This window comes from Penicillium roqueforti, assembly GCF_015533775.1.
Source record: "Penicillium roqueforti strain LCP96 04111 chromosome Unknown scaffold_09, whole genome shotgun sequence".
In the NCBI taxonomy this organism is placed as follows: Eukaryota; Fungi; Ascomycota; class Eurotiomycetes; order Eurotiales; family Aspergillaceae; genus Penicillium; species Penicillium roqueforti.
Window position 1 is genome coordinate 197,786 of NW_024067573.1, and position 20,499 is coordinate 218,284.

The following is a 20,499-nucleotide window of genomic DNA, read 5'->3' on the forward strand; positions in this document are numbered from 1 at the left end:
GGTAGTGTGTGCTCCGAACCGCTAGGTCCGAGGTTTAGTTCTCCATGTACTGGAAATCTATGCAGGGTTGACGCAATGGGTGCACGGATGTAGGAGAGAGGAAGAGAGAAGAAATCCAAAACATAGAAGCCGAAATAAAAGGGAGAAAGAAGACAATAAGGAGAGCTGAATTGTATAGCCTAGTGTAAGGCCTGATGTCAGTGAGCTTCAATAATGGGGCGAGGTAGAATTAATAGCCAGCAACAATAGGGGAAGACAATGTGATCAATGCAGGTGTTTTATCAACGCATACAATGGCAAGCAGGCATCGAGAACAAATAGGGCACTAACCTATAGAGGTGTCTATTTGCATGCGAATCAAATATCACTCGGGGAGATGAAGAGACGGATGAGGCTGGAGCAAGTTGTTCACTGGGCTTATCTTATCGTATCTCCGCATTCGCTGCCCAGCCTTGGAGGTGCCTGCCCAGGTGGTTTGTTCTTTCACAAACGACCCCTGAATTTGCTCCAAGATGGCATACCAGCTGTTTACAAAGAATCAGACAAGGCAAGCGACTTCTTCGCCGTCGCTCTCTCCTCCTCCGACCAATCGTCACCCCATGCGGCCTCCTATCCATCCTCCTCCAGTACAGCCGCCTCAATCAGCCGTCGCAAACACGCCTGGCCCAAAACATTCAAAAGAAGAGATCTTTGTCCCATATCCTCATGACATTCCAGCTGGTGTGGCGACAAAACACCCCCATATAACTGTCGAGAAAGTCAGCACCGCGCATATCCCTTCCCTGACGCGGATCACGGGTTTACTCCTTCCCATCCGCTACCCAAACTCGTTCTACACAGCGATCATAACCGATCCGGTGATCGCTTCTATTTCGCGGGTTGCTATTTACCATGATCACCCTGTTGCTGCAGCCCCGGGGTCCGGCGCATCTGCCGGGACGGACAAGGTGATAGGGGGCATTCGGTGTCGGCTAGAGCGAATCCGGCAGGCAGAGGACTCGATCAAAGAGGCCAAAATACAAGGGAATGGATGTCCCACGAATCTCTACATTCAGACTCTACATCTTCTCTCGCCATACCGGGGCCGTGGCGTGGCAGCATCACTGTTGAATTCGCTTCTATTTGCATCGTCACCGGACGGCAATGGCAACGACTCATACCGGGTATCCGAGCTCGTCAGGCACTACAATATCTGCTCTGTCACAGCACATGTCCATGAGGCAAACGAAGAGGGGTTGGAATGGTATATTGCACGTGGGTTCAAGATTGACGGTGATGTAGCCGAATACTATCGGCGATTGAAGCCGTCGGGTGCGAAGATCGTACGACTAGATTTAAACAGGAATGAGAAAGATGAATCATCTGGTCCGACAGAAAGCAATTCTCAGACTACAGATTCTCCCGGTGAAGTAGAAGACGAAGACTGGGAGAAGGTGGAGGCGGAGGATGGCGAAGAAGGTGACCATGGAATACAGCATTTGAACGAATCGCAAGTCCTTGTATATCAGGATGCGCCTTCGCGCAAGCGCAAGGCTGAATATGATGACCACAAGCCTCACCTCGAGTGAGATGTGCTTCGCATGTGTGGCTTTCTGTTATACCTCGGATACCCCTTGCATTTGTTTATATATCTGATTTAGAATAGTGCTTGTGTTTATTCTTAATGCGTGCATGATGATATTTAGTTGAATATGAGAGAGGATCGTGACATACACTCCTACGTGTTGGAGTTGAGCATTAAAGGAACTGGCATAATATTCATATAACTGCAACGCCATGGGTATCAAATCAATAGAAGACAGGAACGCTACATTAGATATTATAGTTCTCGGCATGCAAAAATATCTCATCTTTCGACGAGTCCATAATCACCTGCATCTGCAGTTTGGCTACCGTGTTGGCGACTTCAACTCGCATGCTCGGTGGACCGCAGACGAAAACACACGCACGACGGCCGAAGGTTTTGGAAAACTCGTTGACCATCTGCGTGATGTTCGGGCGGAAGTAATCAGTCCGCCAGTTATCACGTCCACGTGCGTGATAATAAGCAAACCGTGGTGCATGTACTGGCGGCGGCACAGGTTGAGATGCGCCGAGTCGGAAGTCGAAATTTGAGGTGCCACCACTATTTGTTGCTGCGGGGCTGTGAAGGTTCATGGGAGGCTGGTAGAATTGACGGGTACTGGGCACATGGGTTGCCATGTACGCATTGGGAAGAGCAGCGACACCGTCTTCATTCTCACGGCGCAATTCCTTTTCTATATCAGGGTTGCCGGCAGCTTCATCGCGTATATAAGCCGAGTTCCGCTTATCAATACCCTGAAGCATACCGTAAATCTTCTCCTGTACTATGTCCCGTCCAATTTGGTCGTCTTGCTTCACTCCGGTGAGGAAGAAATGACAGCTCACAATGTTAGAAGGTGCGTAGTCACGGCATATTCGTAGTTCCTCCTGGAACCACTCCATCATCTCGGGGTTCTTGAGCGCCCAAATAACTTTGACCGATTTGGTGATAGCCTTGCCATCTCGAATCTTCTTGATGAGGTCCAGAAGTTGGCTTGCAATGGCAGTAATGCCACTTCCTCCGGCAAAGAAAACCACGTCGTCGAAAGCAGCCATCTCGCGCTGCATACCACCGTATGGCCCTTCCACAAACGCGCTGTATATTTTGTAGGGGCCATGTTCCAAGGCTTTCTGGAATACCTCGCGTGTGAAACCTTGGAATGGCCGGAAAACCAGTATCATGTCACGATACTTTTCACCATACGCAGATGGGAAGTCGTCGCTGCAAAGAGAGGCAATCGTGAAAGGGTGGCTCTGGATCACGGAAATCCTTGGTAGTCGCAGGTAGACATACTGACCAGGTCTCCAACGCATCTTTGTGGGAATGGTGATCTTTATAGCATTTTGCGGAAGAAGGGTTATGGCTGCCTCTTCTCCGATCAAAAATGACGAACGCAAAGGATGTGTCCAGTTCAAATAGAACAGCCGGACGAGATATGAGATGACCCAAATGGCAAGGGTTGTGAAAAGGTAGGCCCATGATGACAGGTAGTTCCTCGTGTGCCAGAAGAGCATTGCCACAAAGATGTACGAGACTGGGATATGGACAAAGACGAAAAGCTCATACATCCAATTGCGAAAGACTGGAAGAGAATGGATACACAACACAAGCAGAGGAACCAGCGCCGCAATTCCAGTGCCATATACATAGGCGTGTGGTGGGATACCTATGCTATAGTTGACCAAAGCACCATCTTCCCAGATTGGAGTGATGTAAAACGGGACCATATGAACCAAACTGAGGAAGAGGCAGATATAGGCTGACCAGCGGTGCAGTCCATTTAACCGCTCAGGACCTAGGCCAGTCATCATAGTGATAAAGTTTGCCTTGGTGCTGAGCGCAACAATCCAGGGGATCATAGCTACTGCAAGCATGCCTGCCCGGATAGCGAGCGGTGGCGACCCCAGCGCAATTGACCAATAGTATAAGGGCTGTGGCACGAAACAGTATAAAACAACGAAGACAAATGCAACCAAGACAATCGCTGTAACCGCCAAAGACGGCAAAACAAGCTCTATGTTCCCAACCCTCAGGACGGGAACTGGTCGGTAGAAGATCCATCGCGTCAAAGCAATTGCCTTGTTCAAGGGAACTATTCTTGCAAGAATAGATTCGTGCCTCTTAGGTGGAGAGACTACGGTCGGTGATGGAAAGAATTGGGCGTTGGAAGCATCAGTGCCTGCACTCGGGAGCTCGTACTCGTCCGGTACCGAGTCGTCGCGGAAGATCTCTGGTCGGTTTTCTTTATAGAGGGCAATCCGCATCTTGTCGCCCCATTTATGCCAGCATCGGACGAAAGTTGTGATTATCAGTAGCACGACGGCGAAATAGACAAATCCGACTCCATATTTTGCTGACTTTGACCATGGATCTCGCTGCATCTCAGCCGCCTCGGCTGTAGTCGTCGATGCAGTGATCGCAACATTGATGCGCTTGGCAATAGTGCTCAGCATTTTGAAATGCCTTAGTCGGTACCGATAGTGATATCTTCCTGAGATTTTTCTAGTCAGATCCATCCCAAGAAAAGTCTTGCACGGGGTAACCTACCTTTAGGTATCACCCACGCATAAGAGGCTTCCTCTCTTATACTATAGTCGAACTGAGCTCATATCTTTAGTAGAGCTATCAATATTGATTTCATCAAAGTCAAGGCAACGGAATGGGAGTTTTCGAGGGAAATTCCGTCTAAAGTATGAAAAAAGGAAGCGGGGAGTCACACAAGCTTGCAGTCTCGGCACTGTGATAGCCTAAGCCCAACAACGGAATATTGTGGCTGGTCAGACATTGACCCAATCGAAATCGGTGATTGCAGACCAATTTCTAGAGCACAGGCGTCTCGCCATGGTGATAGTGGTTGCAGTGCGGAGGGATATGGTGTGACGGTTTAGGCTTTAGCGCTCTGAAGCCCAATCACACGGGGCGATATCAGCAACAGAGTGATTCGATGTGACTGAGCCGCATTAGCGTGGTGGAGAAGATGCAGAGCTCATTGATATTTTTGTCGAAGATGCTCATCCAATTATAATTGAACTATGATGCAGGTATACAAAATAGTTCATAATCTCCGGCTGGTCGTGCCGGAGATTAGCCGAAATTATGGAAGCCATCACAACTATGTTGTATGTATGAATAGGCTCTATCTGGGTTAGCGTCTATGACTCCGTGAAATGCTATAGCGCGAATAGATCGAAGAAGCTGTCTATGCGGACTACATGTAGGGTTTAGTAGCCGAAGCGGATAGCAACCAGTAGTAGAATGTAGTTCCCTTGACGATGAACTCACAGTGATATATTGACGAATTGTAGGAATTCAGTACTGGAAAACCAGAGGTTTCAACATTTCAACATTCTCAAGACTGTCATTTCCGGCATTGGAGCTGAGGCACTTCGTCGGTTCCTGCATCAAATGGTTTTATCATGTAGTATACAGCAGATATCTGTCGTATAATATCGTGTGATATCCAGACTGAAACATCAGATACCCCTTTATCTAGAAATTTGTTCTTGTTCTCTTCTCATAAAGTTGTTCCTCCAGGGCTGCTGTGACCCCGCGAAACTCTTGGCAGATAAACAGTTGGTGCCTGGGGCAACAGTGACAGCTTCGACCGCCTTCGATAGGAAATTATTCTGCCATCTCATGCTTGTCGGCTTTTTCTGCATCTTCGATCATTTCCATATCAGTCTTTGACGAAAGTAGAGACGTTTCATTTAGCCATGGCATCCTCCACTACTGCCAGTAATCTGACACCTCCGTCATTGTCCCTTCCACCATCACAATTCGCTCGCCTCCAACCTCACGCCTACCTTCTCGCCCACCTCTCTCCTCCACCAGCGAGCAATCAACCCTCAATCCGCGCGAACGGTCGTGCCGCCTCACAATTTCGTGTCACATCCGCCAATGCCGGCTCTCTAACTCACACAAACGGCAGCGCAGTCGTACGAATCGGCGACACAGCCGCCGTCTGCGGCGTTCGCGCAGAGATCCTACACACCAAGGACATCGCTTCCTGGAGCGTATTGCAGGCCTCGTCGGAGCACAATCTTGACAATTCAAATTATGCGGGAGTCTCCGAGTCCCAAGATGAGGAAGATCGAGGTCATATTCAAGATCTGAACCTACTCGTTCCCAACCTTTCCCTCAGCACTGGCTGCGCGCCAGGCTTTACACCCGGTGCACCACCTTCTGCGCTGGCTCAGTCGCTCTCCCACCAACTTCTTTCACTTCTGCACACCACACGTCTCGTTCGAGCAGAAGACTTGCGCATCTGGTATCAGCCACCGAATCTGGAGTCAGAAGAATTCGGCAATGCGGGTGAGGGGATGGACGTGGATACAGAAGAGAGCGGGGGCCCCGAGCGGGAGATTAAGGCTTTCTGGGTGCTCTACATCGATGTCATGATCATTTCTCTGGCTGGAAACCCATTCGACGCGGCCTGGGCCTCTGTCCTGGCTGCGCTTCGGGACACGAAGCTTCCCAGGGCCTGGTGGGATGCCGATAACGAAACGGTCCTCTGCTCGGACGATGTTGCCGATGCACGAAAGTTGTCTCTGCGTGGCTTGCCTGTTGCCAGCTCTTTCTGTTCGTTCGAGGGCGACGCCGCTGCTGGCTGGCGGGCGGTTGTCATTCCCAGTGCTGAGGAGCAGAAGCAGAAGAAGAGCGCACAGCGAAGGTGGATTCTTGCGGACCCGGATGGATACGAGGAGGGTTTAAGTCAAGAGCGGGCTTCTGTTGTTGTTGATAAAGAGAATGGGAAAACGGTCATTGTGAAGATGGAGAAACATGGTGGTTGGACTGTGGACAGTGATGATCTGCGCCAGCTTGTGGATGTTTCTGCTCAGAGATGGGATGAGATGAAGCGGATACTAGATCAATGCTGATCGATTTGATATGCCTTACAAATGAATGATACCACTACAAGTATTTCTTGACATTTTGCTTTTGGGATGGAGCTGTGCATCGGACTAGATGGAAATGGTGGTTGTCATGTGAATAGTCTACAAAATATTGAATTGATCACTTCGCTAGTTTGCTGAACTCTTATTCATCATGCTGCGTCGTCTTCTCTTCAACGGCGGTTCGTTGTCCCCATTAGCATCCCTAGAAACAGACACCTCTGCATCCTCTTCCTCTGTGGAAGTTGTCGGCGAATTGACCAGCATTTCACGTTTAGGCTTGCCAGGGATTGATACGGTGAAGGAGATCAGGTCCGCGCTATCACGGTCCTTCTTGGGCTTCTTCGTCTTGGCATTACGCCCGCCTTCTTTCGATGATTTCGTTTCAGATTTCGAGTCATCAATGTTCTCTTCTTTGACTTTCATAGCCCGCATTGCATTCTCGTCTTTTGATGCACGCAGGTAGTCACCGGAGAAGATGCGCATAAAGAGGCTCTTCTCTTGAGAAGAAGGCTTGTCCTCGGCTTCATTTTCCTTCTTTTCCTCTTCAATGTCCACCTCCTCGGCATCAGAGAAGTCCCACATTGTGTCAATCTCACCTCGAATAAACGCAGTACCCCAGAGCGATATCAAAACACCCGGTACCAAATAGAGAAGAGCTGGCTGAGCATGATTCGAATATTGCATGGCAAGGAGAGTGGTGACCATTCCAACAACATAACCGGCTATGCTAGCTTTAAAGTAGATCTTTGGAAAACACCGTGCATCATAGTAGGGAGGCTGAAGTTCCGGCTGGAGTGGCTTGACTGGTGGCGCCCAGAACCGCTCTCCCCAAGCGCCGATTGCTGACTGATACTCAGGCTTGACAGTTGCTTGGTCCGACCTTTCAAGACGTGCCATTTGAGCGCCTTTCCGCTGGTAATAAAGGAATAGGTCGAAGCGTAGTGACAGCCCAATCATCATTCCCGGAATGACAATGTCCCCCAGTCCAAGCATGGCCAACGGCACAGAGCCAGGAGCATCACGAGAGGTGGGCGGCCGGGGAAACAGGAGCTTGATCGGTACATCCAACTTGGTTGCAACAGTGACCATCAACGGTGTGAAGAAGACAAAGTAGATATCATAGAAAAATAAGGATCCCATAATGAGCGTTCCTGTCCAGAACGTGGAGGGAGACATGAATTGCAGGGTGCCATAGCAGAAGCAGAAACCGAGGAAGTTGGTCAACCACCATGGGTTCGCCACGAATGCAAAGTATCCTACCGCCGACAATGCAAGACTTCCGCTGACGATATCAAGGAGACCAACGAGACATCTAAAGTCAAATAAGCCACGTATATGGCCTCGCACCTTTAGACGCTGGTAAGAGACATTTCGGCACTTCCAAAGCAGTCCTAATACCATACTTGGGAGTGGCAGATAACCCAAAATCCCAGGAAGAGGTGAATTCCGGATAGAGTGTGACTTGGCTGGATGGTCCTCGGATGCCATGAAAAGGTGTTCGGACTGTTTCGCTTTCCACAATCGTCCACCTTGGCGATAATATCTAGGAAACACAAATGAACGAATCATCAATAGCACATCCTTCAGGAATGCAAAGGCAAAGAAGAGTCCCATTTGAGAGAAGTAGAAACTAAGGATCTTGTTCAAGATGGCTGGATCTTCCAGCCATTTGATCACCAAGTATAAACCACCCAGGGTGAGTCCCGCAGTCAACGGGAATATCAGGGCATCTGATGGCTCAAGCCCTTCCATCTTCTGCAAAGGGCCATGTCCTTCTTCATCATCCGTGTCATTTTCATCTTTGTCCTTGTCGCTTTGTTTCTTCGCGGGTTTAGCGGCGGAAGAAGGTCTTGTCAAAGAAGCATGTGCACCGATCCAAATTGGAAAAAGAGCGGAAACAAGTAGGTGTCCGTAAGTTGGAAGAAGTGGTCTCAGACGGTCGAAGTGGTAGAAGGCTTGTCCAAGAAGTTCGGCGACAGGGCTGACGTCAGCCATGGTGGACAGAAAATTGTTATGAGCACAGGAAAATGATAGGCAATTGAAGCCAGGAAACAAAGACAGAATGAATCAGACCATAATGCCCACGAAATGTGGGAATTCTTTGAGGTTGGTTACCAGCGCTTAGTGACCAGGCACAATTTAATTCACCGCTTTCTCTGAAGATCCCTACAACATCATCGTGCCAGGCGCCCAAAACACATGCCGTGTGTTGGTGAGCCCCAATCAACGATAATTTTCACTCAACGATAAAATTACAAAATCAGGTAGCTTTTGTATAGTATACTAAGGAAGATACAAAACCTCTTCCTTTTCTTTAACTTTGACAATTGTAAATTGTAGTGTGGATTATTGAATCTATAGATAGGGCGGTACTGGTTTTCTGCCAGACAAATTGGCCCAATGGGGTCGCTGCACTCATCCGTATCGTTGGTGATTTCGTTTCTCGCAAACTCTCAGCTCTGTTCCTCGGCTCTTTTATTTACGATTCTACGCTACATCCTCATCATGACAACTGAGGTGGCTTTTGACACGTCTATGGTAAATTGTACTTCGTTGTTCTCCCAATCACTTACTAACCCATAGCAGGGGTCCTTCTCCGTGGAGCTCTACAATACACATGCGCCCAAGGTATGAGCTCATTCTATAGCTCCTAGAGAGTCCTCACTAATGTCTTTCTCTTCAGACATGCAAGAACTTTGCAACCCTCGCTGAACGTGGCTACTACAACAATGTCATCTTCCATCGCATCATTCCTGACTTCATGGTCCAAACTGGCGATCCCACTGGCACCGGTCGAGGAGGCAGCTCCATCTACGGCGAGAAATTTGAGGATGAGATTCGCGGAGAGCTTAAACACACCGGCGCTGGAATTCTGAGCATGGCGAACAGTGGACCGAACACCAACGGCAGTCAGTTCTTCATCACTCTCGCGCCGACACCCTGGCTGGACGGGAACCACACGATTTTCGGTCGAGTGAAAAATGGCATGAGAGTGATCCAGCGTATGGGACTGGTCAAGACCGGTGCGGAGGACAAGCCAGTGGACGAGTTAAAGATCATTCGGGCTCGTGTAGTTGAAGCAGGCACACAAGAGTGAACGTCGTGCGCTGCAGCTTATTCCATCGGATTACGGTGGAGGGTCATGCACATCAAGTATCTTCTCTTGGGGGAAAAAAAACAAGTGTTACCCAATTTGTGCGGTGCAGTTGCAGGCACAACCCTCGGCGCGCCCGGCCCAAGTCATGCTAGAGCAGCATTGTCTTGTTGTTGTCTCGAGGTGCTCTATCCAAGCCCCCTGGACTCTACGAACTACAATATCAGAGTGACAGAGCAAGGTATCACTCTAATAATGAGATTATGGATGTATCACTACAAAACGAACCGCTTCTATCAAATGTCTCCATCAAGAGCAGCAGATACAGAGTGACAAGAAATCTTATCTACCACTCCCAAACGAAGTCCAGTGAAGGACTGCGTCAATGAAGACCAGGCTACCATAGTATAGTAACCCATTCTGTGCAGAACACCGGGAGTGGTATGGAAGGAGAAAAGTGTTCCGCCGAAATTTCTGTTCATATAGCGGTGTAGCCTAACCTCTTTTGGAACTGCTGAGTAATCTATGGTCTCACCTAGGTAGTTAAGCATAACTTCCCGCCTGAAGCAGATAGGCTCTATTTGGTTCGGTTGTCTCTATTATCGAAGTAAACCAGCGTAAGCATCATCTCCTGGTGTTGGTAGCTACACATAAGATAGAGCAAAAAATAAATTCCGATATCGGTGTGGGTGGCTCGCTTACATCAATAGAAGTTGTTGCGACAATCATTCATTTTTCATCTTCCCCCTTCTTGATCGAGGAGATAGAGGATAGCTCTGCTCAGTGCCGCTGAATGACACTGCCATGGTCTTCATCTTCATAGTTGCATTGTAACGACTGACCGTGCCCGTCCGCTCTGCGAAAGGCGAACGAACATCTGGTCGCAATTATCACCCATGAGACGTTTTCCTTGACCATTCCCAACCGTTTATATTCTTTCAATGACCGGGTTTTCTTAAAGTATGCGAAACTGCTCAGGTTATCTATATGCCATCCAAGCTTTCAACTGGTGAAGCGATTCTAGTATGTTGCAGAATAGCTCTTCCTCCTGTACACCTGGAGTATATATATTTTCAGAGGCATCCTAAACTATCCAACTCGTAGACAAACAGAGAAAAGTCAATGTAGGAGATACTCAAATCGTATAATTCCCGTACCATTCATGTCACTGATGAAAAGCCGAGTTCATTTTAACCACGCCGTACATGTGTTTTCTTTATGCAATGTTCTTCGACGTCGATTTTAGTCCTATGGTCTCTAAGTGGGGACTAGGTGACCGCCTTCGCTCACTTCCCGCGTTTTTCTCCTTCAATTTTTTTATTCTCTTCTTCTTTCCCCCCAAAACTCAAGTTTGTGGGATTTCCACTGTTTGAGCTTATTGGAAGACTGAGAATGTTTCAGTGGCATTAAATAATCATCTCCCAATTCTCAACCTCCTGAGAGCTTGAGCTGCCAAATTTGGCTGTAATACTCAAACTTACCTGCAGCTAGAGCTTCCTGATTTTCATACCATGGAAACTCTGTCAGACACGACTTGGGATGTGATCATTCTTGGGACTGGGATTTACCAGTCACTTCTGGCACTGTGAGTGACTTTTCTAGGGTGGCGGTGAGTTGAGCACTCACACTCCCAAAGGGCCCTCTCACGATCTGGAAAGAAGGTTCTTCACATGGACTCAAACCAGTACTATGGTGGTTCAGATGCAGCCTTCAGTCTTGATGAGGCCCAGCAGTGGGTAGAGAAAGTCAATAAAGGTGAGTTACCCTTTTTATGGCTGGTTGGCTCATGGCTAATATTATGTTGCCAAATAGACACACATATATCACCGTTCAAAGATGCCTCAATCTTCAAACAGGATGCACCCCCTTTGTCCGATGATACAAGAATTTCTCCCAAACTTGCATCTAGTCGTGCTTACACTTTGTCCCTGTCCCCGTATTTCCTATATGCCCGTTCTCAACTAATGTCAGCGCTCGTATCCTCGAAGGTCTTTCGCCAGCTGGAGTTTATGGCTGTTGGAAGCTGGTGGATTTACGCCCCTGAACAGCTAGAGTCTGAAAATGACAAACTCGGTGCAGAAAAGATTCTCTATCGCGTACCTGGCAACCGGGAGGATGTGTTTGCTGCAAATCATATCAGCATGAAGTCTAAGAGAACCCTCATGCGATTATTGCGTCATATCACGAAACCCAATGAGGATGACGCTTCAAATGAAGATGCCGATATGTCAATGTCCTTGAGCGATTATCTTGCTTCCAAGTTCAGCGTCCCGGAGGAACTTCACAATCCTCTGCTGTCGCTGTCCCTGTCGCAACTTTCTCAGCATGATACTTCCGCCAGCTATGCTTTGCCCAGGATCCAAAGACATTTGTCATCCATTGGCCATCTTGGCCCCGGGTTTGGAGCTGTGATTCCTAAGTATGGCGGTGGAGCTGAGATACTGCAAGCTGCCTGTCGGGCATCCGCTGTGGGGGGCGGTGTATATGCCCTGGATACGCAGGTTAATGATTGCTTATGGCGCACAGGCTCTGAACATTCCGAGTACCGTTTTCTGTTGGAACTGGCCAATGAAGGGTCTGTTCAGGCGAAATACTTGTTTACCTCGATGTCGGATGCCTGTTCTAAAGAGAGGTCAACACCCTTGGTCGAGGTTGCCCGTTCGATCAGCGTTGTGTCGGCTACTTTCCCGTCTCTTTTCCCTCTAACAGTTGAGGGTGCTCCTGTGCCCGCAACTGCAGTTCTCATGTTTCCAGGGGATACGTTGGGCAGCCCAAATTCGCCGCCGGTCTATCTCCAGGTTCATTCGAGCGACACTGGCGAGTGTCCACAGCAGCAGAGTAAGTCATTCCCTATACAGTCCAGCATGATATCCCCTCCCGCCCGCTCGTATGATGATTTTTTTCAAAAACTTATCTACATTGCCTGAACTTGCTATGTTGAAAACCTTTTCACCTGATCACGAGCACTCTCCAAATTTGTTTCTTCAGCAATATTGTCGTTCATATGGCTAATTGCATGTCACAGGTGTTATCTATTGCAGTGTGGCACTACCTGGGCCGGAAGGCCAAGCTCTTATCGAGTCTGCTGTGGATAGACTAATTCGGGCAGAAGGTATCTCGGCCAACGTGCTGTGGTCCTTGCGATATACCCATAGCGGCTGTATCAGCAATGGTGAGCCCCGGCATCTCACGGTCGGGGATGGAGTTCCTGACGGCTACCGTTTCCCTCCGTCGAGCCTTGACTTGGCATTCGAAGATGACACATTCGACCTTGTAAAAGAGGCTTGGAAGATAGTCGTAGGAGATGAAGTTGATGATGCCGATTTTATGATGTTTGACGATCGCGATGGCACTTCTGACCAATGATCCGTAGCATGCTTTTTTTATGATCATACTATTACCCATATTTCCCTACAGAAATAGTTGATGAAATGGTTTCTGTTCGTTTCTAGGGAGGATCGTTATATAAAGTATCTAATGCTCTAAGAATCCTCTACAAAGTTATCGATTTACTGCCCAACAATCTCACACGGTGTTAGATGTTATTATATAAAATATGTATGCTGTAACTAACTAGTTATGGATCGCATGTGACGCATAATTAATATCGGCGCAAAGCAGTTGGCAGAACGCCCCATACGTCATGTCATGTTAACCTGATTGTCGATATAGATCTTCCGAATATCTGTTGTTTTCTTGAACGTAGATTCCAACTAATCTTTGCTGGAATAAAACTTCTATCCTACACTCTCATCGATCGCAAACATATACCTATCCTCACAATGCCACTCGATAATGTCACCGGCGGCGTGACTGGACAGCTTCCTGCCGACCAGGCCCAATCAACAACAAGCGGAGTGGTCAAGAAGAGCGTACCAAAAAAGCTCCACCGAACGACGAAGGACTTGACCGACCCTGCCCTCCCAGGTCAATTTCCTTCCGACGATGCTCCCCCAAAAGGCGAGGGAATCGACAATGATCTCTCGTTTTCATCGATATGGTCCACCATAACAGCATGGTTCTCTACACTATTCCCTCGCGCCTTTGATTATCTCGAGTCCTACATTCAGGGACTGGTCGCCTGGCTCCTCCCTCCACCCCGCCAGGCTGCGTTATATGAAGCTGCACTGAAGCGCCCTGCCGCAACAACCTTAATCGTTTGCCAAATGATTTGCTGTGGAGTTCCTCTACTGGTGTTCTTGGCTGGCGTGTTTGTCTTTGCTGCGGTGTCGATATTGCTCTGGGCTATTCTGTCCTTGCTCATTCTTGGTCCGGTGTTGTTGGTCACAAGCATGATGGGCATGTCTCTGTGGGGCTGGGGTTGGATCCTCTATGGGTTGGTCAAATGGATTGATCGGCGATTCTTGGGTGGCATAATTGCACGCTTTTGGCTTTCTCAGACAAATTCGGAGTCAGACGATGTAGAGGATGAGCCCAAGGAGGAGAAAAAGGACGAGTAATGTTTGCGAATTTCTCGGAGTTTAGAGGACATGTGATTCTGTATTCTGAATTATTTAGGGCATAAAATTGACATTGACATTGAACACTGAAGAGCACGATATCTTATTCATATACACGCTCAGAATATTCGAAGAGACACAAATGGTACCCCGATGAAACCCTCAGGCATCGTATATGTGATGTTGTAAAATACAAATTCGTTGACAGAGTGATCGGTGTTGTAAGTGATCGTATATTTAGGTTGCGCGTTTGTCAAGACCTTGATGTTCAAACCAGGTAGACCTTCTAGTCCAGTCACATTGAACCCGTTGTTGACTGTGAGGCCACTGAACAAGAAGTTGAAAGAAACAGGACCGTGTGTAGATGTTGCATTTGGATATGAGATATTCAAAGACCGAGGGGCGGCCACAGCATGAATAGATGATTCTGTAACCCAATGGGAAATGCAGCCAATTTCATGATCATCAATAGCCCACTGGATGACTGCAGGATTGAATTGACTGGGGTTGATACTGGGACCCCCGACAACTGTCTCGGCAAGAGTTTCTGCACCAATAGTCACGTTCTTGGACATCCAAGCAGTGATATTGCGAGGATAAGTATCAAAGGGCGGCGAGTAAGCCTGCGAGGTATACATATGCTCGCCAGGGAATTTGAGCAAATTTTCCTTTGCCTTTGCAGGTAGCGATTTCACCATTTCAGGCATTGACAGGGCGAATAGAGGATATAACGCCAAATCATCTTGATGAAACATCCCCAGCTCCTGCTGAGGGACGGGGGCTTGTTCGCGGCCAATAACACCCCAAATAACAGCACCAATAAGAGATGCATACTCCTTCATATCGTAGCCATATGAGCGATCCCAAGGGCCAGCAACATTCTTCAGATTCGCATTATAAAGCTGAGCGAGTTCATTCCAGCTGTATTTGAGCATCTCCGGTCCATACTTCTTCAACAAGCTGTCACTTGTCCCATACTGGTTCCAGAGCGCCAGTGCCCACATGGCAACACCAGCGTATGTCGGAGAATTGAATTCAGACAATGTGTGGTGCATACTCCAGAGGTCGTAGATTTCCTGTGCGAATTTCTCACCAGAGCTGGTTAAGTTTGCATCTCCGACTCGTGCACCAACCCAGTTTTGGAGAATGGTTCGCATCAACCAGGGATTGGAGTAACAAGGGTAAGAATTGTCGCCATCAACTCCCCCGACACGATAGAGATCACCCTTGGCTGCGATCTGCAGGGACTTTTCCACCTTGGAGACCGTCGCTGCTGGAAGGAGATGGCCGTAATCATTCAAAGCCACAATCCAGGCACATCCTACAAAATCGCGGATGTTTGGATCCCACTGACCATAATTATATTAGCGAAATAGTGGATTAGACTAGGCATAATCAGCTTACCGAGCTGTATGGGCCATCATTGGGATATTTCAGTGTCCCAGGCTCCGGTTCTGAAGGTGCTTGTTGATAATCCCCATACCACTGTTTAGACGGATCGACATATTGACCAGAGATGACATTGTCGAAGATGCGGACGGCTTTTGCAACATCACCGGGTCCGTTTCTGGCTAGCAACTGAGGTGCATACCAGGCTGTATGCCGACTATCATAGCGTCCCGGACTACTGGTTGAGGTGATCAAATAGCCGGTCTCGTTGTCCCAGTATTTGTCATTCCATTCAATAGCAGCATTGAACATTTCCACCGCGTGCGATGACGCACCAAACCTGGATGACCAGCTGTCTAGTGGAGCAGCAGAGACGATCCCGGTGTTATGGACGGCATTGAATCCCAGAAGGACCAGTGATAGCTTCATGATGTGTTGGCAATATGAAAATGGCAGGCAAAGAGTGACTTGCGAAAGAAGCTCAATTTCTTTCGCTCAACTTCCCCCTGTGCCTTTGCTGTATTTATAGCATTTTCAATTTGGCTTTCGGCATATCTCGTCAGGTCGATTGCATTGACACTGCCGATGCCTAGCATATTATGTTTATCTCAGCGATATCCAAACATTCAGACCCCGGTGATTTCGCCGTGATCTCCGAATATGCCGGTTGCTATCCAGAGAATGATTCAAGTATTCTCGCCATCTTACACTACTCTCACCCTTATCTTTAGTGATCGGCATCCGGTAATTCCTCAGCATTGCCGATTTATACCCCTCCCTGAATCCTTCAGAGCTTCCCCGCAAAAGCGAAAAATAATTCCACCTATGATCTTATACAAAGCCGCAGAAAAGATAAGACCAGCTCCATTTGCTACACATATAATATAAGTATAATTACTTGAGCCACTTGGAACCGAAAGCGATAATCTGATACCGAGTCACAAACAATACAGAGAGCGCGAGAATCCCAACGCCAAAGGCCCACTTTGAGTGAGCGAAAGTCGTATCATTGCCATCCCGATCAAATGGCGGGGTGACGGGTGCCATCATTTTGTGAGCCTTCTGAACCGAGTAGGGGGGATACCGCGCAGCGAGAAGCCCCTCCAACCATGAAGGCACGGCGTTGATATGCGTACGGAGATGAGAGAAAGTCAAGATACCGTGCGGGCCATGATAGCGACCATGGCCGGAGTTCCCAACACCACCGAATGGCACATCGCGAGCAGCTATATGGAGACCGCAGTCGTTGAAGGTCACGCCTCCGGACTGGGTTTCGTTCAAGATGCGAGCCTTTTCGGATTCTTGAGTAGTGAATGCGTAGATCGCGAGTGGATGCTCTCCTGAACGCGTCCGAGAGAGAGCAGTATCGAAGTCTGCATCAATGATGGGGAGAATCGGGCCGAAAAGCTCTTCGGAGAGAAGGGAATCGCCGGGTTTAACGCCGGTGATGATTGTTGGTGCGAAGTACAGACTTTGACGATCCCGCTGGCCACCATAGACGATTTTTCCGGAGGTCTGTTGAAGTAGATTGTCAAGGCGGTCGAAGTTACGCTGGTTGATGATGTGGGTGTAATGCTCTGCATTGTCGGCTTTGCCTCCTAGGAACGTGTCAAAGTATCGAATCAAATCAGCGACAAGGCGTTCTCGTACACTTGGGTGGACTAGAACGTGGTTTACATTCAAGCAAACCTGTGTTCAGTCGAGACGAGTTAGTTGATGACTGGAACGTGAATGGTGTGAGCCTACCTGTCCAGCATTCATGAATTTAGTAACGGCAATGTGTTTTGCGGCGAGATCGAGATTCGCCGATTCTGCGACAATAGCAGGACATTGACCACCCAATTCAAGTGTGACGGGAGTCAGATGCTTTGCTGCTGCTGCATGGATGATTTTGGCAATATTGGGAGATCCAGTGTAGAAAATGTGATCAAAGCGATGCTCAAGGATATATCCCATTTCTTGTGGGCCAGCGGAAATACACCGGATCGCATCTTGGTCCATGTATTGGGGAATAATTTCCATCAGGACATCTTGAGTGGCACATACTACGTCCGATGGTTTGAGAATGACGGCACACCCAGCAGCAATCGCAGCAGCCATTGGCTGCAGGAGCAGACTGACGGGGAAATTCCATGCGCCGATAATCAGAGTCACACCAAGAGGTTCCTTGCGGACAGTGGCTCTTCCTACGAAGTTGAGAGGATCGGATTTTTCCGGTCTTTCATCCTTCGTCCACTCATCCAGTTTTTTGAGGGTGCGTAGAATATCCGCTTGGATATTAGCGCAGTCGCCGATGTAGGCTTCTTGATAGTGTTTGTGTAGATCGATATAGAGAGCGTTGCAGATGCGCGTCTTGTTGTCCTCAATCATCCACCAAGCCCGTTTCAGTTGACGACGTCTCCATTCCTTGCTCTTGGTGGTGCCAGATGCAAAAGTACCCTGTACAATTTGATACGCCTAGAAAATGTGAGGGGTGATATCAAATAGTATATGGATGAGATTTACCTGATCGAACTCGGCCGTAGTGCTGAAACCCATGGTGAGCTGTAGAGATGTGGAGAGGTGGGAGGAAGACGAGGTTATGGGGAATACTCACACAGCCGTGTTGAACATGACCTCCTGAGGACCCTGGTCTAAGACTGCAGTTCATTTTATAAATATATCATGCATGATTCCGTTTGGTTAATTTAGATTGACCTTGAGATTTTTATGGTCGCGAAATGAGTCTCGGGGTGAGATTTGTACGCTCCCCGAGGCCGAAGTGCATTATTATTGCATTAGGAAATAGAATCGCCATTTCCCTTTCCTGGATGTCGAAGATATCTACTCCGTAGAGTATGCCGATCTGAAAACTAGGAACTGGATATTCTCGTTGAAACGTCGGGTTTGGCCATGCTAATATGCACAGTTGGGGTTCTATCTACTATGTAGTCTATAACTATCCAGTTTAGATATACACCGAAGCCTGCAATAGCTGTTTTTATAGCATTTGCCGTCTGTTCAATCATCTTAGCATCAATAAGCTACCTCTAGCCTAGTAGGAGACTCTAGATTCCTTATCCAAAGCCCCTTTTGCCACCACCAAACCCTTTAGATAAACACCAAAGTGGGTATTCCAATATCGCAGCGAATAGAAACCAACAAAGATAGGAATGCCAATAAATACAGAGACACTTATCTCCTTGGCTCACATATAACAGGGGAGCTGCTCCTCCACTCATGCGGGGTAGACGTTGAACAATGACTGCAATTTCGAGAGCTCGTACAGGTTGCTGGACATGTCGTGCACGACGTATCAAATGTGACGGTAATTTCCCATCAAGTCCTGCATCAACACAGTCCTAACTGAAATCTTGGTTAGAAACCCATCCAATTTGCCGTCGTTGCGCCCGTAACAATGCCCCATGCGGATACGGACTTCGTCTGGTCTGGCACGAGGAATCTTTAGCCCGAGGCATCTGTCATGGAAGAGCAGGGGTATGGTCCAAGCGAAAAGATATTCGAAAGAGGGAACTGGAACAAGTAGAAGATACATCATCGCCATGGACGGAGCATACGGCCGACCGGACTTGGATGTTTCTGAACACGACAATGACCGATCTCCAGATCCATTTCGATGGTACCCAGCCCAATTACAAAGGCATGAAGCCAATTTCTCAACCAAGCCCGTTGTCGCCTTGGCTGAATACCATAGCTCCTGGCCAGCGATCAGATTGCGATCCGGTGCTTATGTCTTATTTCGAACACATCATCTGCAGCAGCTCAACTCTCGTCGATAGCGCAAGTTACAATCCATATCGATATCTCATACTCCCTATGGCCCTACAGTCTGAGGGACTATACCACGCTGCTCTAGCCATCTCAGCCAATACCCTCAAGTTGTCGGATCAGCGATACCGGCTTCCGGCATTGGAACATCATCACCGGGCACTAAATCACCTGCGCGGTCTACTGAATCAAGATAGCTGGACGGAAAATGAGCTGGATGAAATGCTTGGGCTGGTCTTGATGTTATGCTGGTTCGATGTAAGATTATGCCTTGCTTCCTTTACTATGAGAATCTCCTAATTCCGTTGCAGATATCAGACAGCAGTCGCCCTTCATGGGTCACCCACCTCAACGGATTCCAAAATTTAATGCGGACACGAAAAGAACGCCCCGGTCGCTCATGTCACAGTCAAGAATTGGCAAGTTTCTTCAATCGTTATTTCGTCTTCCATTTAGTTCTAGCCCGCACTGCGTTTCGGCTCACCCCTGCCCCATCCCATATATCGCCTCTCTTGCCGGACAGTATACTGGAAAAATCAGACATCATCGATCCGTACATGGGATTGAGCCCCGCTCTCTTATTGATGATCGATCAAGTAGCCGAACTAGCGTGGTCTCGTGAGGATGGCAACATAAAAATCAACCGTAAAGATGTTCATCAACTCAAGACGGACCTCGATAGTCTTCAACAAAGGATACCCACAGAGCATATCGATCCGAACATGGAGTGTGCGGCAATCGCAGAGGCAAACAGGCTCGGTGCCCTTCTTCTTCTGCACGAAATCTGTTCGACCAAAGCTCCGATTAATCGCTCCGGTATCCCGACATTGGAATCCGAAGAGAAGAATGTTTATGTTGAACGGATATTGACCCTGATGTTGGAAAAGAAGGGAAATATGATGCGAACTGCAGCTACGCCTTTATGGCCTCTCTTCTTGGCGGGGTGCTGTGCCTGCAGGGAAGAGGAGAGGGTCATTGTGTTGCAGTTGTTTAAAGAGCTGGAGGGTATTCGTCGATTTGGGGTATGTATAATCTTCTGTCTCTTTCTAGTTGATTGACTAACATTATTATTCCCCAGAACATTACCCCTGCGATTGAAGTTGTCGAAATGGTCTGGCGCCAGCGGGATCTGTCGGTGCAAGATGAAAGAAAACTCCAGAAGAAGCTTAATGCACAGCGGCAGAATGATCCCCTGCAAGAGAGCCGGTTTTCGTGGGAGCATGCTATGGTCATGCTGGGTGGGTGGAAGCTCAGCTTGACATGAGCTTTTATGTGGGTAATGAAGGGTTTTATTATGTTCTTGTATATATTATTTGAGGGATGGTCTCA

At 48.1% G+C, this 20,499-nt stretch overlaps 10 protein-coding genes across 10 annotated transcripts; 6 read left to right on the forward strand and 4 right to left on the reverse strand.

Moving 5' to 3' along the window:
• Window positions 1-512: 512 nt before the first annotated feature.
• Window positions 513-1,568, forward strand: LCP9604111_4414 (GNAT family N-acetyltransferase; the record flags this gene model as incomplete). Its single annotated transcript, XM_039072111.1, has 1 exon — window positions 513-1,568. The coding sequence occupies one exon, from the start codon at window positions 513-515 to the stop codon at window positions 1,566-1,568; it is 1,056 nt and encodes a 351-aa protein (XP_038929456.1).
• A 244-nt stretch (window positions 1,569-1,812) lies between these two features.
• LCP9604111_4415 (putative metalloreductase transmembrane component) lies at window positions 1,813-4,407 on the reverse strand (the record flags this gene model as incomplete). The annotated part of the gene is made up of 3 exons (XM_039072112.1): window positions 1,813-4,055; window positions 4,112-4,163; window positions 4,354-4,407. 3 exons carry the CDS (start codon window positions 4,405-4,407, stop codon window positions 1,813-1,815), a joined length of 2,349 nt encoding a protein of 782 aa, XP_038929457.1.
• Window positions 4,408-5,277: 870 nt separating this feature from the next.
• Window positions 5,278-6,441, forward strand: LCP9604111_4416 (3' exoribonuclease family protein; the record flags this gene model as incomplete). The annotated part of the gene is made up of 1 exon (XM_039072113.1): window positions 5,278-6,441. One exon carries the CDS (start codon window positions 5,278-5,280, stop codon window positions 6,439-6,441), a length of 1,164 nt encoding a protein of 387 aa, XP_038929458.1.
• Window positions 6,442-6,585: 144 nt separating this feature from the next.
• LCP9604111_4417 (aspartic endopeptidase) lies at window positions 6,586-8,454 on the reverse strand (the record flags this gene model as incomplete). The annotated part of the gene is made up of 1 exon (XM_039072114.1): window positions 6,586-8,454. One exon carries the CDS (start codon window positions 8,452-8,454, stop codon window positions 6,586-6,588), a length of 1,869 nt encoding a protein of 622 aa, XP_038929459.1.
• A 510-nt stretch (window positions 8,455-8,964) lies between these two features.
• Window positions 8,965-9,556, forward strand: cyp1 (putative peptidyl prolyl cis-trans isomerase (CypC); the record flags this gene model as incomplete). The annotated part of the gene is made up of 3 exons (XM_039072115.1): window positions 8,965-8,997; window positions 9,046-9,087; window positions 9,143-9,556. 3 exons carry the CDS (start codon window positions 8,965-8,967, stop codon window positions 9,554-9,556), a joined length of 489 nt encoding a protein of 162 aa, XP_038929460.1.
• Window positions 9,557-11,064: 1,508 nt separating this feature from the next.
• Window positions 11,065-12,919, forward strand: LCP9604111_4419 (putative Rab geranylgeranyl transferase escort protein; the record flags this gene model as incomplete). Its single annotated transcript, XM_039072116.1, has 4 exons — window positions 11,065-11,138; window positions 11,190-11,308; window positions 11,366-12,391; window positions 12,579-12,919. 4 exons carry the CDS (start codon window positions 11,065-11,067, stop codon window positions 12,917-12,919), a joined length of 1,560 nt encoding a protein of 519 aa, XP_038929461.1.
• A 416-nt stretch (window positions 12,920-13,335) lies between these two features.
• On the forward strand, window positions 13,336-14,013 carry LCP9604111_4420 (seipin co-factor family protein; the record flags this gene model as incomplete). The annotated part of the gene is made up of 1 exon (XM_039072118.1): window positions 13,336-14,013. The coding sequence occupies one exon, from the start codon at window positions 13,336-13,338 to the stop codon at window positions 14,011-14,013; it is 678 nt and encodes a 225-aa protein (XP_038929462.1).
• A 119-nt stretch (window positions 14,014-14,132) lies between these two features.
• LCP9604111_4421 (uncharacterized protein) lies at window positions 14,133-15,831 on the reverse strand (the record flags this gene model as incomplete). Its single annotated transcript, XM_039072119.1, has 2 exons — window positions 14,133-15,362; window positions 15,418-15,831. 2 exons carry the CDS (start codon window positions 15,829-15,831, stop codon window positions 14,133-14,135), a joined length of 1,644 nt encoding a protein of 547 aa, XP_038929463.1.
• A 465-nt stretch (window positions 15,832-16,296) lies between these two features.
• LCP9604111_4422 (uncharacterized protein) lies at window positions 16,297-17,940 on the reverse strand (the record flags this gene model as incomplete). Its single annotated transcript, XM_039072120.1, has 3 exons — window positions 16,297-17,091; window positions 17,149-17,859; window positions 17,908-17,940. 3 exons carry the CDS (start codon window positions 17,938-17,940, stop codon window positions 16,297-16,299), a joined length of 1,539 nt encoding a protein of 512 aa, XP_038929464.1.
• A 702-nt stretch (window positions 17,941-18,642) lies between these two features.
• Window positions 18,643-20,434, forward strand: LCP9604111_4423 (Zn(II)2Cys6 transcription factor; the record flags this gene model as incomplete). The annotated part of the gene is made up of 4 exons (XM_039072121.1): window positions 18,643-18,709; window positions 18,764-19,428; window positions 19,482-20,192; window positions 20,249-20,434. The coding sequence occupies 4 exons, from the start codon at window positions 18,643-18,645 to the stop codon at window positions 20,432-20,434; spliced, it is 1,629 nt and encodes a 542-aa protein (XP_038929465.1).
• Window positions 20,435-20,499: the final 65 nt, after the last annotated feature.